The 15,758-nt window shown below is 35.6% G+C and overlaps 1 protein-coding gene across 1 annotated transcript; it reads right to left on the bottom strand.

Moving 5' to 3' along the window:
- Positions 1-8,987: 8,987 nt before the first annotated feature.
- LOC104099582 (65-kDa microtubule-associated protein 3) lies at positions 8,988-14,509 on the bottom strand. The gene is made up of 13 exons (XM_009606626.4): positions 14,285-14,509; positions 13,480-13,567; positions 13,166-13,372; positions 12,820-13,062; positions 11,967-12,176; positions 11,728-11,883; positions 11,412-11,571; positions 11,056-11,207; positions 10,886-10,973; positions 10,507-10,580; positions 10,293-10,367; positions 9,966-10,212; positions 8,988-9,801 (listed from the first exon to the last, which is right to left on the bottom strand). The coding sequence occupies exons 2-13, from the start codon at positions 13,549-13,551 to the stop codon at positions 9,242-9,244; spliced, it is 2,244 nt and encodes a 747-aa protein (XP_009604921.1). The 5' UTR covers positions 13,552-13,567; positions 14,285-14,509; the 3' UTR covers positions 8,988-9,241.
- Between the last annotated feature and the right edge of the window lie 1,249 nt (positions 14,510-15,758).

The raw sequence follows: 15,758 nt of genomic DNA, 5'->3' as shown, positions 1-15,758 counted from the left end.
TTAGGACTATTTATTTTGGGACCGACCCGGGACCGAGACCGTTTGGACCGGCCCACTTGGCCTGTTTAGGGACCGGACCGGCCCACATGCCACCCCTACCCTCGAATATCCGCCAAAGTCAACCCAATAGCCTTCTTCCTCTTTTGTAGCACCGCCAATGTAGAATCTACCTGCACGTTAAAAAGAATAACCGGTAAAGTAGAACAAGGACCAAGAAATTCATACCAAAGATGTGGAGATAATGGCTTCAACTCTAAAGTAGGATGCTCTTCAATAAAAGGCTTTTTAGGAGGAGTTGTCCTATTTTCAAGATCCAAGGACAATTTTTGGGGTGCATAGTTGTACGACCCCATTCTTTGCAAAGAGTTTACACAATCCATCTCGTCATCATCAAAGTTGAGCAAGACGACCTCCAATATATCACCAACATTGATTGTAGCACTTGTTTCATCAATAATAATATCGGTCACCAAGTCCACAAAAGAACACATCGCATTGATATTTAGTTGCCGTATGGACTTACACACATGGAATACCACTTTTTCATCACCAACCCGGAAAGTGAGTTTTCCCGCTTCAACACCACAAAAAGCCTTACCCGTAGCAAGGAAATATCTCCCAAGAATAATCGACACTTCATAATTAATCTCACAATCTAGAATGATAAAATCCGCTGAAAGAATGAATTTATTAACACAAACCAAAACATCTTCAATCACTCCCAAGGGCCTCTTCATAGTACGATCAACCATTTACAATATCATAAAGGTGGTCCTTGGTTGCCCAATTCCCAAAGTCTTGAAAATCGAAAAGGGCATCAAATCGATACTTGCCCCAAGATCACAAAGAGCTTTAGCAAACTCGACACTTCCAATTGTACAAGGAATCGTGAAGCACCGGAATCCTCCAACTTAGGAACCATTGAATGCACAATTGCACTCACTTGATGAGTGACTTTGATGGTTTCAAAATTCATTGACCGCTTCTTTGTTACAAGATCCTTCATAAACTTTGCATAACCGAGCATTTGTTCCAAAGCTTCAACTAATGGAACATTGATTGAGAGACTCTTCATCATTTGAATGAACTTCTTGAATTGATTTTTACCATTTTTCTTGGCAAATATTTGAGGGTATGGAGGTGGAGGCTTAGGCAATAGTGCCTTAACCTTTTGCATTACCAGCTCTAGTATGTCAATAATGTGTTCCCTAGATAGGTTCACCTCCTCATGAGTCTCTTCCACACTATCATCAATATCAATCTGAACTTCATCATGAGGTTGCACCACATTGTTCGGGATCTCTTCTTATTGCATCACTTGATCATCGTCAACAAGTTGCGTTCCACTTGAGGTGGATTCATTCCTGCCTCTTCCACTTCTTGTGATAGACGACATGGCATGCCCCGTGTTGTTACCACCCTTTGGATTTACCACCGTATTACTTGGTAGTGCCCCCTTAGGACAAGAATTTAAAGCTTGAGATATTTGCCCCATTTGAACTTCGAGGTTGCGGATTGATGTGTTGTGTGAGGCAAGTTGGGCATTCGAATCGCCATTCTTTTTCATCTTTGCTTGAACATATTTTCAATTTGTCCCATCTCATTGTTTGAAGAACTCGAACCATGAGAAGGATAAGGAGGTGGGTTGCTTGGTTGATGGTACATTGGAGGCCTTTGAAAACCCGACCCCTGGTTGCCTTGATTGTTGTTCCATCTGCCTTGATTGTTACCTCCCCAATTTTCTTGGTTGTTTCCACTCCAATTTCCTTGATTGTTGTTGTTATGCCAATTCCCTTGATTGTTACCTTCGCTCCAATTTCCTTAATTGTAAGAATTCCATTTGTCTTGATTGTTTTGTGGTCGCTATTATTGTTGGCTTGGGCCTTGAAAGTTGTCTCTTTGCCCTTGAAAATTATTCACATATTGCACTTCCTGTTCTTGTTCATTATAGGAATCATCTTGCTCAAAACTATCATCTTCTTGCACATAGTTCTCCACTCGATTTTGTACTTGTGGACCCGTGGTCCTCCTCTTGTTCACCATCATGTTCACTCCTTTCATAGCATTGACTTGCTTAGGAGTTTGCACTTGATTTAGTTGGGCCTTTATTAGTTGAGTCATGTTAGTTGTCAATTCAGCAATGGTTTGGCCATGGTCTTGCAATTCTTTGTGAAAGTGGATCATATTCAGGTCACCTTGTGAAACATTGGCCCGAGATTGCCAAGCCGATGACGTGTCCGCCATTCATCCAAAATCTCACACGCCTCCGAATAAGGCATAGTCATCAAGTTTCCATCGGCTAGTTGATTCGGTATACATTGGTTGGTTGTGTTAATCCCACGATAGAAGATTTGTTGAATCATGTTTTCCGTCATATCATTGTTGGGACATTCCTTGATCATAGTTCTATAGCGCTCTCATATCTCGTGTAGTGGTTCATTCGGCTCTTGCTTGAATGCCAAGATCTCATCTCGAAGCGTAGCCATATGTCCGGGAGAGAAAAACTTAGCAATAAACTTTTCCGCCAACTCATACCAAGTGTGAATTGAATGGTTCGGCAATCGTTTCAAAAAATCTAAAGTTTTTCCCCGTAGAGAGAAGGAAAAAAGCCTTAGCCCCAATGCATCCTCAGAGACATTTGTTTGCTTGCTCCCCCAACAAGTGTCCACAAACCCCTTCAAATGTTTATAAGCATTTTGTGTTAGAGCACCGATGAAGAAACCTCGTTGCTCAAGCAAAGTGAGTATCACATTGGTAATTTAGAAGTTGCCCGCGCTAATACGGGATGGGACTATTGCACTAGCATAACCTTCATTGGGCAATGTCCGGTGTGGAGCCGCTCGTGGTGGAGGCGGGGGTGGAACGGGTAGATTGTCATGAGGAACCCAGCCTCTTCGATTGGCTTGAGCTTCAAGAGGTACCTCCTCAACTTGCTCATCCTCTCCGTTCACATCCCCCAAAGGCATATTTCTGAGATCATTGTTCGCCGCCATGGTTGTACCTAAAATTTCTCATACAAGTTAGTAACACGGAAGGAAAAAAAGATATTCCAAAAATAAACCTCAAATATATAGCTAACACCGTTTTAACTCCCCAACACGGCGCCAAAAATTATTCCACGTTCAATCTGCACTCAATAGTGAGTGAAAACGGTAGTTGGAAGAATAGTACCCAACAAGTCGAGGTCGATTTTCACAGGGAGTTACAATGGGTGTTAGGAGTATTCACTTGACGAAAGCGAATGGAATAACTAAATTATGCTTCCAAACAACAAGTTTTGACTTCTAATTCTACGATTACTCTAGCAATTATAAGCTAAGAAAAGAAACTACAAGCGAATGCGTGTTTTTTTTTTTGGGTGTTTTTTCAAATAATTAAAAAGCCTAAGGATGTGACCATAACCTAGGTGTTCGCCTAATGAGTTAAATGTGTTAATACATGTTTTGTTGATTGAGATGTATTATAGTTCTCAACTCTATATTACTCACTCAATACCTCTCAGTGAAAGAGTGATTTTGCCCAATTTGACTTTCTCAAGTCCAAATGGGTATCAAACAAAATAGTTGATACGAGCTCAAGTCGGGTTCTTACTATCTCTAGTTTGAACCCTTTAATTAGGCTAATCAAACTCTCAATTAGCCCAATTCCTTGTTAGCCAAGTTATCCTAGATTAGGTTCATCTTTCTCAAGTAGAGACCAAGTCAAAAAAGGCATAAATAAATGTTTGCAACCATTAATTCTAAAATTGAAGCAAAAACTAAGCTAAATAATCAACACTCAATCATAAACAAGCATTAAATTAAGTGCCCATAAGGTTTATATACTAGGGTTGGGTCACAACCCTAGTAAGAATCTAGCTACTCATATTGAGAATTGAAGAAAATAAAGAAAAAATGCTAATTAAACTCATAATCTAAGATTAGAATAGTAAAATATGATGTTTAAGACCTAAAACAATCACAAAATTCCTAAAATGGCAAAATGTAATGGTTACAGCAGCTCAAACTTCGAAACTTGACCTAAAAATGTGAAACTCGTCTATTTGTAGCGGCCCAAAATTCACTGACAAAAATGCCCTTCGGGAGGTTTTGTGGCCGCACAATTCTGGATTGCAGCTGCAAAGCATCTTCTGCGGCCGCACAATTCTTGTGCGGTCTGCACTTCAGCAAGGTTTCAGGTTTTGGTCTTTTGCACACTCTCTGAACTTTGAATTATTTGTCAGTGCAAACCTTGTTATGCGGCCGCACAATTCATGTGCGGTCCGCATATTGGCCATAATTCAGTTGGGCTCTTTCACTTGTTCTGCGGTCGCAGATGGAATTCTGCGGTTCGCACTTCTTAAGTTTTGTGCCCCTTCTTGCCTTGTGATTCAGAATACTCATTTTTTAGTCGGATTTCATCCTTGGAGACCAAACTTCCAACATTCCTGTAATTTGCATACTTTCATTAGTTTCGGGAACATAAATAAATTTTTTTGGACTAAAACAAAAACAAAAAATGCTAATAAGTAGTCAAAATTCCCACTTATCACCCGTCAGTAGTAATAATAATAACTAACAATAACACGATATGAGATATCAAAACAAATGGAATTGGACGATATAGCTATTTTATATTTATAAAACAAACTTTGGAGTCTATACTTCGAAAAAGTAAAATACAGTATAGGAAATTCTGTAAAAATCCGCACTGTATCTTTTGATAAACTGTAAAATTAGAAAACTGTCAATTGCGGCCTTCATATGGCGAAGGTGGGGCAGTTGTAAGTTGTTGGTTGTAGCTTTAGATTGGGTGAGGGGGTTTTAGAAATAGATTAATGTAGGGAAAATAATACTATTAAAAAATGTGGTAGTAATCAATTGCTTAGATTTTGCGAATCCAGTTCATCGTGGCTTAATGCATAAGTTACGCACTACATGACAATTCTCTAACATTTGGATCGAATTTCCAGGAAAAATATAAACCCAATAGTCAATCAAGCTTTCATTCTTTTCTTACAGCTTACCTTTTTTTATGTCTAAAGGAGTCGATGTGTAGAAAGAGGCTATATCGACTTTGAATCAAGAATGATTTTGTTAATATATTATATGTTGGAATTCAACTAACGACCTAAGAGGTAAATGATTTTGATATTATCAGTATAATTTAATTTGTTATAATATATTATATACTAATATATTTTTAAAAATTAGATTTATATGAATTACATGTAATTATTTTTTGTGCGGGATAAAAGCCACATGATAAGTAAAACGTGCCCCAGCCTAATTGAGTTCTTGATTCAAAATTATATTCTCTTGATAATTAAACTTTAAATGGGCTTTTGGCTGTAAATATCTTTTACTATACTTTGAAGATTACAAATCTCATAGAATGAAATGTTTAAGGATATATACACCAAACGTGGAAATGATCTCTTGTGAATTGTGATCACCTACTTGAATAGAAGAAAATGATCTTTTGATCTCTTGTATGTTATTTTGTGATATTTTATGTGTAAAAGTAAAAATCTCTTATAAAAAATATATAATTAAAAATAAATTTATAAAGGACTACAAAATCAATTCTCGCTCACACAAATATAAATTTTTACTGTATCTTAGAATTAAACATTATTTATTTATATATAAGCTACTCTTAGACAATGTTCGTACAAAATTAGAAGGAAAAAATTCCCCGATTTTGAAGTCGTGTTAGTTTTCATAACAAGAATAAAGTAATTTTGCCCCCCAAAAAATATACTAAGATGGGTATTGGCTTAATAGAGATTTTCTGTAAATATAACTTGCAGGAGAAAATATGAATAAATTCAGTGGTAACAGCACCGATGTGAAGTAGTTGACTAAAGGAAAAGATAGCGAGAAAATAAATTAGTTTTTAAAGGAATAGTTCATATAATTGTAATCTATCATGAGATTGCTTTTATTAAATCGGCCCTAACCAACTCCCTTCTTGCAAGAAAAAATAGGGATTTTTACGTATATGTACTACATTAGAAATTTATTTACCCTCACTGTTTAGGTTTTAACTTAATTACAAGTGATATACAATTTATCAATTATATACAAATTAGTATTAATGAGTATCCCTTTATATTATGAATTGAATAAGGAATTCCCTCTTTGATCTCTCTCCCTCTCTCTCTTTCTCTCCCTCTCATTCTCTATTAGTATTCTTATATTAATATTTCATGTGGATTAACTGAAGAAATGATACTAATGTTAAGTGGAAAAAAAGAGAACATTAGTACCTAGCAAAGTTCTTGCTTCAGATCCTATGAAAACGAGGAAGTAAATAAGAAAGAAATTAACTCTGATGAAGAGAATCATTTTAGTTATCGTTCTTTTAGCTTTTTTGAATCAATAAACAAAATATAATTAATTAGAAGCGAGTAGATTGAATTGGAAACTATGTTAATCCATTAAAAACTCCATTGACAGCCATTAAAATGCTTCGAAGTTTGAATTCGAAAATCAAATTTTACGAAATTATTTTTTGTTTGGATTGGGTGTTGTTGCAAATGATTGGGAATATTCGTTGGAATTTATATCTCAATTTTGAGATAATTTGGTGAAGAATCGAGGTGGTTTTGGTTGAAATTTCAGATTGAAACTCGAAAAAGAAGACATAAACAAATTGGATATATATTGTATGTCGAGGGTAGAAACGGTATACAAAATATCTACAACTTACATAATTGTATATAAATTGTAGTTTTTGATCGGATTCTGTACAAAAAATGTGTATTTAAGTTGCAGATAAATTGTGGATAAATTGTAGATTTTGACCGAATTTGTATATATTTTGTAAAAACGTTTGTCACTTCCTGTAAATATGAAAACTTAGACAAAATCGGGTAAATAAATTTAAAATCTTGTATATATACGAAAAAGTCCCAAAAAAAGTAGGCCAACTTTAGACGGTAACAAATTTTGACAAATTTCTAAATATTCAAAAGAATCGTTTCATTGTAAAGAAAATCATATTTTATGGAAAATCAAACCAAAATATTTTAGGGGAACTAAAAAAATTCAAATTAGATTTTTCCGGGATGAATGTTCTTAGCTCCCGTTTGGCCAAATGGGAGCTAAGAACATTCATCTCGGAAAAGAATTAGTTGAAACACTATTTTTTCACGCTAGCTTAAAATATATTTTCTCATAAAGTAATTCAAATGGACAACTTTTTCTCTAGCATCTATTTCAAATTTTTTTCAAACTAGTTTTTCAAGTATAAGAAACAAAATCCAAAAACAGACGAAATTGAAAAGGAAAAAGCAATTGGTGGGACCTTCGAGCTTTTGGAAGCAGTCATGGCCCACCTTCGATAAGTTGCTGAAATATGAGTCCCCTAGCTTCATTAGTCAAAAGAATTAATTTTGTTTTTTTGACATTTTTGCGTTTGAAAAAATAAATTGGTTGGTGAAAGATGTTCATGGTTTGGGCATCAGTCACTGTAATATTTACTACTACTAGTATAACTTTTTACTCCTATCATTCTCAAATTATTTATCGTGTTTCTCTTTTACACGCATATTAAGAAAATATTGAATACTCTCCGATCCCGATCCACAATAAGTGATTTTTTGACATTTTTTTGTGGTCCTAAATAAGTGATTTTTTCAGATTTCAAGAATGAACTAATTATTTTTTTCCTACACTGTCCTTGGAGTAAATAGTGTTTGAGCATGTATTAGGAGTATTTATGTGAAGAAATAGTAAGGGTTAATATGGTCAATTTCATTGTTAATTAATGTTAAAAGGTGAATTTTTTAATCTGTGTGAAAACAACCAAAAAATCACTTATTGTTGACCGGAGGGAGTAGTTTTTGACTGTTTTACCTTTATTTATGTCTTAAAATATAATCTCTTCATTTAATATTTACTCGTAACTGAGGTATTTGTAATTGACAAGATTGGGTTACTCTAGTGGTGAGCACCCTCCACTTCCAACCAAGATGTTGTGAGTTCGAGTGACCTCAAGAGCAAGGTGGGTAGTTTTTGGAGGGAGGAAGCCGAGTTTCTATTGGAAACAGCTTCTCTACCTCAGGGCCCACTAGTGGGATTATACTGTTGTTTGTTGTTGAGGTATTTGTAGTCTTTAAGAGTAATTAATATTACGAGTAAAATAAGAAAAAAATAATTAATTTAGTTTTGAACTTCTAAAATGATAAATAATTTGAGACAACTATTTTTGAAAATCACGATAGATAATTTGAGACGGAGAGAGTATTTTTTTTTTTTTTTTACCTCTGTCTTTTTTTAGCGCCGCTCAGTGGTAGAATAATTTTCTGTGGCAGAGCAAAGTAAATAGTTTAACATTAGAAGTTACAATTAAAAGTGAACATACATATATTATTTATCTATGATAAAAAAAATTGTAAATTTGTAAAGGCATGTAATGGGGCTGCAATTTTATCATATACCACTTAAGTTTAACATCTAAATTCAACAAAAATCCTCTTTTTCTTCCTTCCCCTCTATTTACTAGACTTACTCCTAAGTCCTAACCAAAAAAACAAAAAGAAAATCTCATCGAAGGCAAACGATCCTCTTTTTCCATTGTTTTTTCATTTGGTTTTTTGAAAATGAAAATAGCACTATAAAGTATCATTTGACTACTTGAAGTCCCAAGGAATAGAATTGAAGTAAAACAGTTTGTAATTGGATGACCGAACAAGTATGAAATAAAAGATGTTTGACCTTGACTTAGGATGTGTTCCAAAATTTAATATTTTAGCTACCAACTGAAGCAATTTAATATTAACATTGCAGTCTCGGATGGGCTGCTCCACCCTTAACTAGAGGTCTAGAGTTCGAGCCTGAGTATGGAAAAATCTTTGGCAGGGAGCACTTTCCCCGAATGGAGCCCTACTCGGCGCGAATACTGATATAATCGGGCTCCAATGCGACACCGGGTGGAAAACCAAAAAAAATATTAACATTGACTTACCAGTAGAAGGATTCTCCCAAAAGTAAGTTTGACCCTTGCAAAAGCAACGTCTCATATTCTTTGGTATTAGAGGACTTACTGAGAACTTTAGTCCATTCAAGAGCACAAGCCCACAATCATCAAAACAAAGTAAACACTATTTCTCATCTTGCACCACTATACAAATGACTAAAGAGAAACCAACCAAAAAAAAAGTGGAAAAACCATTGCCTAAAACCAGATGAGTAGAATGCATTTATGGCGGCTAACAATGCAAAGAATCTCAAGATAATATACTGATACTAGTACTCTAAATCAAGCATTTGTTAATGACCCTGGTATGTGATAATGGATTGTAACCGGCTCTTCTCTCCTCGAATGAGTACTCAATATCACCAGCACAACCAGAAACATGGAGCACGGCAGGTGTCATTGCAGTCTGCATTGCAATGGAAACTGTGGAAGGAGTTGCCGGCATTGGAATAGTCATTGTTTTTGGGGTAATACATCCTTCAACAGCAGAGGCAATCTTGGTTGGAGTCATAACTGGAGTTTTGTTCAATGACATTGTTTCCTTGAGTCTGTCTTCAACAGCAGAGGCAATCTTGGTTGGAGTCATAACCGGAGTTTTGTTCAAAGACGGTGTTTCCTTGACTTCCCCACTCTTTAGGGTCTGATTCTGAATATTAATGGTGCTTGCGTTTGATGATAACATAGACGATAAGGGAGATAGAGGCTTCCTTGTCTGTGTTGATTCAGTTCTACGTGGATCCGGTGGGGGCCTCATCGTCTGTTTTGATTCAGTTCTAGGTGGATTTGATACCTTGCAGGATTGCTGCCTTTTTGGTGCCATGAAACTATCTCTCCTTCCTGCAACAACAAAATTAAAACTAGACAATTTAGATATCAATAATGCAGCCCAACCTAGAAGCTGCAAAAGGTCAATAAACATGTAATCATAGAAGCTAGTATACTACAATTATTGGTGGAAAAGTAAATTTAGATACACTAAGAGAACAAGATCACAAGCCTACCAGTTTGGTGAGAGTTTTGGGGAGTTTGTTGTTTCAACGAGCTAGACAGTCTTCCAGTATGAGAGGATGGTGCAGCTTTACCAGCATATGGGGTTTGAAGCATTGCTCCTCCGAGCGAAAGTCTTTTATTGGTCAAACCTCCCATTGATGGTCTAAAATTCTTCTTTGCACTCTTTGAAGGACTAGGTATTGATCCAAAAAGTGCTTCTTGCTCCACCATTAATTGTCCCTGAAGCTTCTTCTGGTCCTTGAATAAAAAAAAGAACGTTATAAACAACTAATACATAGAGCAGTTGTTTCATGTGTAATCAAATGGAAAATTCATACCCTCTGCCTCTGACGCTCAAGCTCCTTCTCCCGCTGTAGAGCACAATACTGCTCAACCATAGAAAGAAGCGCTACCTGGAAAGAAAAAGTGAAGGATTAAGTAACAACAAAAGAGTGAAATCACCTACTTCCAAGAGTTAAGGCAGCTACAGAATGTGGATGCAGGGTTAGTCTTGCTTAATAAAGCTTTAACAAATTCGAATTAGGTGCTTACACCATCATACAAGAATTCATGTCCTCTTTCTTTCAGCCAAGCACTAGCTCTCGATCTCAATGTCTCCACCATAGCTGCCACAAAGACAATGTTAAGATTTCTTATCGAACAGATCAAGTTTGATTGGAACACTAAGAAGAAATTTAACAATGTCGGTGATATGTTCATGATAACCAATTATTGATTTGCAAAACAAATTTTCAGACACCACACAGATGAGTAAACTCTTATTTTCTGGTATCTGTATACTTAGAGAACGCATGTAATGCAGTAAGCTAACTCAAAGAAGAGTACACCAAAAGCAAGAAAGATTATTCTATTAGAACGAAAATAAGTTTTTAATGATGGGAGATACAGGAACAGAAAATAGGTTCCGTACCAGGGATTTTGTTGACAAGAACTCGAGCCTTCTCAGCTCGCTTCAGATTACGATGTGTACCTCTTCCGCCATGGTAACGGTTTTCATCCTGGAATGAAACTTATTAGAAAAAGAAGTATGGTGCAGAATATACACAAAAGAGGTTAAAACAAAGCAGTATAACATCCAACCCTGTTATATTCCTCCAGCCAGCACTCCTCGTCGCATGCAGCCAACCACTTCTCAACCTTTTCAAGAATATCTCTCCTACTAAAAGCTTCCTCTTTAACCTTGGAAATCTGGACCTCGAGTTTCTCAAGCAGATATGAAGGATCATTTGCCCCTACAAATGATAGCATTACAACTTGAATGATTCAACAAACATCCAAGCATATTAAACCTTAAATAGATTTCTCCTAAGAAATCCATGTCGTTAGGCATACAAATAATCCAGAGATTACCGCAGAAATGATTCAGTTAGAAATTCATATGGATAGAAGTAGCTATGTGTAACCTTGATGTCTGATTCATGACAGAAAACATTTACCAGATTCTATAGCTTCAACAGAAAAGTCAACTGAATGTTGAATCTCAATAACCATATGTGCCTTCCTACAGATTTCCTCCAAATCCAGCCTCTTTCTCAGAAGAACCTCTTTCATTTTTGTTGATTTCATTTCCTGCAACCTCGACACTTCGGTCTCCGCCTGCACAAGTAGTATAGAATCGCAATAATTTCATTACTGCAATAGATCTACTGCTATGAAAGCAGCAGAACCAACCAAGGGAGCATTCTAGTTCTGCTAGAAATTAACAACATAAAATAAATTAATTGGAGATCATTTGGTTTATTTATTTCATACATGTTGAAGACTGTCCACAGACAGAACGTTAGGCTCATTTATTTCATTTTCTGAAGCTGCTATGTGCCTTATAAAATCATGAAATTGTTGTTGCTCCTCTAGCGGTGTATCCATCAAGTTCCACAGCTCTACAAGGGTAGTTGCAATATCTTGAAGCTAAGCAACAAGTAGATCAGCATTAGTAGCAGAGAGCAATATGCAACTTGGTTTGGAACAATTAAATTGACATTTAAACTCACCCTAAGCAATCTCTGATTCTTGAGCCCTTTCAATCTGTTAATTGTAGCCGACAACTTAAGGATCATATATTTGCTTATGTTTTTCGAGACACTGAAGTCGTCCATGGTTGGATCAATCTCAGCAATGATTTGTTTGTAATCAATCCCGAGCACCACACATAATGAATTGATAGTTGTCAAGTGGACAAGCACCAGCTTCAGGCGGTCACTCTGAAAATGTTTACGAGATTCTGTTAGACAAACGGTAACTCTTGAAATTCTTTATAGCAGAGAAAATATTTCCATCAGTATGAAACTCCGCACAATGAAAATGGGATGATACTTCCCATTTGTTTTTTCTCTATTCTAAGCAGTTCTGAAGTGACAGTTTTACCATACTCTTTTTGCAGAACTTGAAAACTTTTTTATTCAAAGCACCAATCTCAATGCTAAAACTGGCAGAGGTTGAAGATAAGGGAAGAGATACAACAACAACAACAACAACAACTCGTACTACGCCTCAGTCCCAAACAAGTTGGGGTCGGCTATATGAATCCCTACTTCTTTCTTTAAGCTCAAGTATATCACTGCGATATCAACAGCAACAACAACAAACCCAGTGTAATCCCACAAAGTGGAGTCTGGGGAGGGTGGAGTGTACGTAGACCTTACCCCTACCTTACGAAGGTAGAGAGGTTGTTTCCGATAGACCCCCGGCTCAAGAAAAAATGAAAAAGAAGCAGTTGGACACAGATACAAATATTAAAATTAAAGGAGATGCACGTGTAGCTAACACAAGATTATAGTACATATCACTGCGATATCAAAATAAAATAATATTATATTACAAGGGAAGAGATGAAACAGAAAAGACCTTCTCTTTTTGCAAAGCAAGCAAATAATTCTGCATTTCTTCTAGTCTTTTGACAGACAAATCATTTTCATCAATGGAACTCATTTGTGTATTCTCTTGTAAGTGTACACAGAGCTCTTTCGAGATACACTGTATCTGATCGACAACAGCTGCAAATTGGTCCATCCTCTCTCTTTTTCTCTTCTTCATCTCTTCTAACTTAGGCTTAATAGCCTTAAGCTCTTCATTCAAACTTCTGTAACTCTGCTATATAGGAGGCTAAATGTTAAAAAGGTTCTACATACCAAGCAAAAGATCTAAAGTTTTACTGAATGCTTCAAAAGAGAGGCTTTTGTTTGTCTCTAACCTGCCTAGCATATGATGATTGTTCTCCTAGTGCTGCACATATCTTTGCAAGTTCTGCTTCAGAGTTAGCAACAGCTTGCTGCAGTTGAGCGCGAGAACGACTTGCTTGATTCACTTTTCTTTTATATATCTCTAAACACTCTTGTTGGAGTTCAAAAAGCATCTTATCTCTTTCAATTTCTGGCTCTCCCATCTCATCCCATATTCTCTGATCCAAACAAACAAGGTAACACACCAAAAAGACAACACTTTCACAATACGATATAAGTCTTGTGTTTCTTAAGATAACAATAGAAGAGCATAGTTGGAGCAAACCTGCATCTCAGACAGAAGAGAGCCGCAAGTTGTCTCCATATGCAAAGGCTTCTCACTTTGGCGGTTATGCATGTTGAAACATTTACGCCTTGACAAAGAATTTTAAAAGGTTAAGACAGAGAAAGAGAATGAGATGGTAAAGGACTGAGATTTAGTCCTAACAACTAAATGTGCAACCTTTTTACAATGTCACAAAAGTTGTGATGATCTTTCAGCACCTCTCGGGCAGAACCTCTCAAACAATTTTTGATATTTACTTTGTTAGGATTAAAAGCATATATTCAATCTACAGTTATCTATACAATTAAACAACTATACCTTATAATTTTAAAAAAGAAACCGCAGGAAATAAGGCTCTTGTTTTGTCATGTATAGTTTCTCGTCCAGAATGTGAAAATGATTAAGCTTCTAATGGATGCACATGTAAAATTACAAGAATGTCGAATTAATTGCCCTAGAAACTAAAATCCTATTAGGTATACTAACAGACAAAATCTTGATTTGATATTTTTTTTGCTCCATGAAAGAATTATTATCTTTTCAAGAGTATAAGACCAACTATTAATGGGTGGAATTTTTGTGGATTCTGTTCAGAAATAACGGGTTTCAACGTGAAATCCCTTTTTCGAGTGAAATTGAGAACATATTTCTTACCTGAAAATAAAAAAAGAGAAGAACTTTTCTGGTATGAATTTTTTCAAATCTTTAACTTCCACTCTCAAATTTCATTTTGCTTATAACCAAAACATGCACTGAATATCAAGTTCACTAAACGTAAAATACACAGAAACAGAAGAAAAGAAACCTGGCTAAATTCTTGATGACCAGTAACCAACAGAAAATTACAAAAATGGAACTCTTGGTGATAATGCGTGACGCTTGTTTTGATGATATGATAATTTGGGAAAAGGGGAATTGTAGAATTGAATTCTTGAATTTTGAGTGGGAGAAGGAGGGAAAGGAGGAGACGTTAGCTTTTGTAAAAGCAAACGTATGCGCAGAGAGAGCGCCTTTTTTGGCGCTGTCATCTTTATAGGGCGCTGATCATTAATTAAGTGCCGAATTTGTTTTTTGAATTTCAAAGTTGATTCCCATTTAATCCTTTATTCTATTTTTTCTTTCTTTAATCCTTTATTTTATTTTATTTTATTTCTGGGCCATAAATCCTTTATTCTATTTCTCACTTGTCCCATTTTGGTACAATCAAATGCTAAAGTCACTGAATAAGTTAGTTAATTCATAGGTGAGGAGTATCAATTTTTTTACCTTGTTATAGTTTGATTGCACTGCATATGTTGTTGTTGTATGATTTAATTCAATTTATTTTTAATGGCTCCCATAAATAATAGCCAACAAAATGTATATATTTTATATGTGTATATATATATTTGCTAGCGAATGCAATTATTTTTTATCGATCAAGCACCTATACTAATAGGGCCACTAGCAAAAGAGGTTCTTAAGGTTTAGTGAAAAAAGTTAACTCATACCAAGAATTGAATACGAAGAGTTAGTGAAGTAGTAGAGGTGTATGGGTTAGAACTATAATCACATATTTGCAAACAATTTGAAAATATTCTACCCATTCATTAGAAAATAAAGATCACCAATATTAATTTTAGCTTTGAGATACCATTTACAAATAGCATAGATTCCTCCATAATTTTTGCAACTATATTCTTCATATTCGAATCGATTTCATATGATGTTTTACTCATTAAAGTCTATCGTACTAATTACACAAACCAATTGGAACATTGGACCTCTTTCCCAAGTTGATACTTAAAAAACTACAGCCAGTTGCAACCGAGATAATGCCTATTATGATTCTTCAAAGCACGATTTAATTGCAATATTTAGCCACTATAAATTATTCTTGATACTTTAAAATCCTTTAACTATGACCACCACTCGCTATATCTCAAGTTATATTGCACTGTAACTATTTAAAGATCGAAATGATTTTCTGTAATTACATTTATTCAAACCCTTCCTGAATATTTTGAACAGCAAAAATACTTTGATTTTGACTACCTATTCTCTGAGTAATTTCTAAATGTGTAAATCTTTTTTATAAAAAACAATATTAAATACATTGACCTCATTACCCCAAAATGCGACATTCCTTACGGGAAGGAGGATTTAGGGGGGAGGGTAATTTTAACCTTTTACGACACCATATACTGAAAAGAAGCTTCTTAATTTCATTCGTAATTATTCCTCTTCCCAGGGGCATCGGTATAAGTTCTTCCTTTTATCCTTTTGACACTTCAGTTCTC

This window comes from Nicotiana tomentosiformis, chromosome 1, assembly GCF_000390325.3.
Source record: "Nicotiana tomentosiformis chromosome 1, ASM39032v3, whole genome shotgun sequence".
Taxonomy (NCBI): Eukaryota; Viridiplantae; Streptophyta; class Magnoliopsida; order Solanales; family Solanaceae; genus Nicotiana; species Nicotiana tomentosiformis.
The sequence above is the reverse complement of the archived record's forward strand: the minus strand, read 5'-3'. Positions and strand labels throughout refer to the sequence as shown.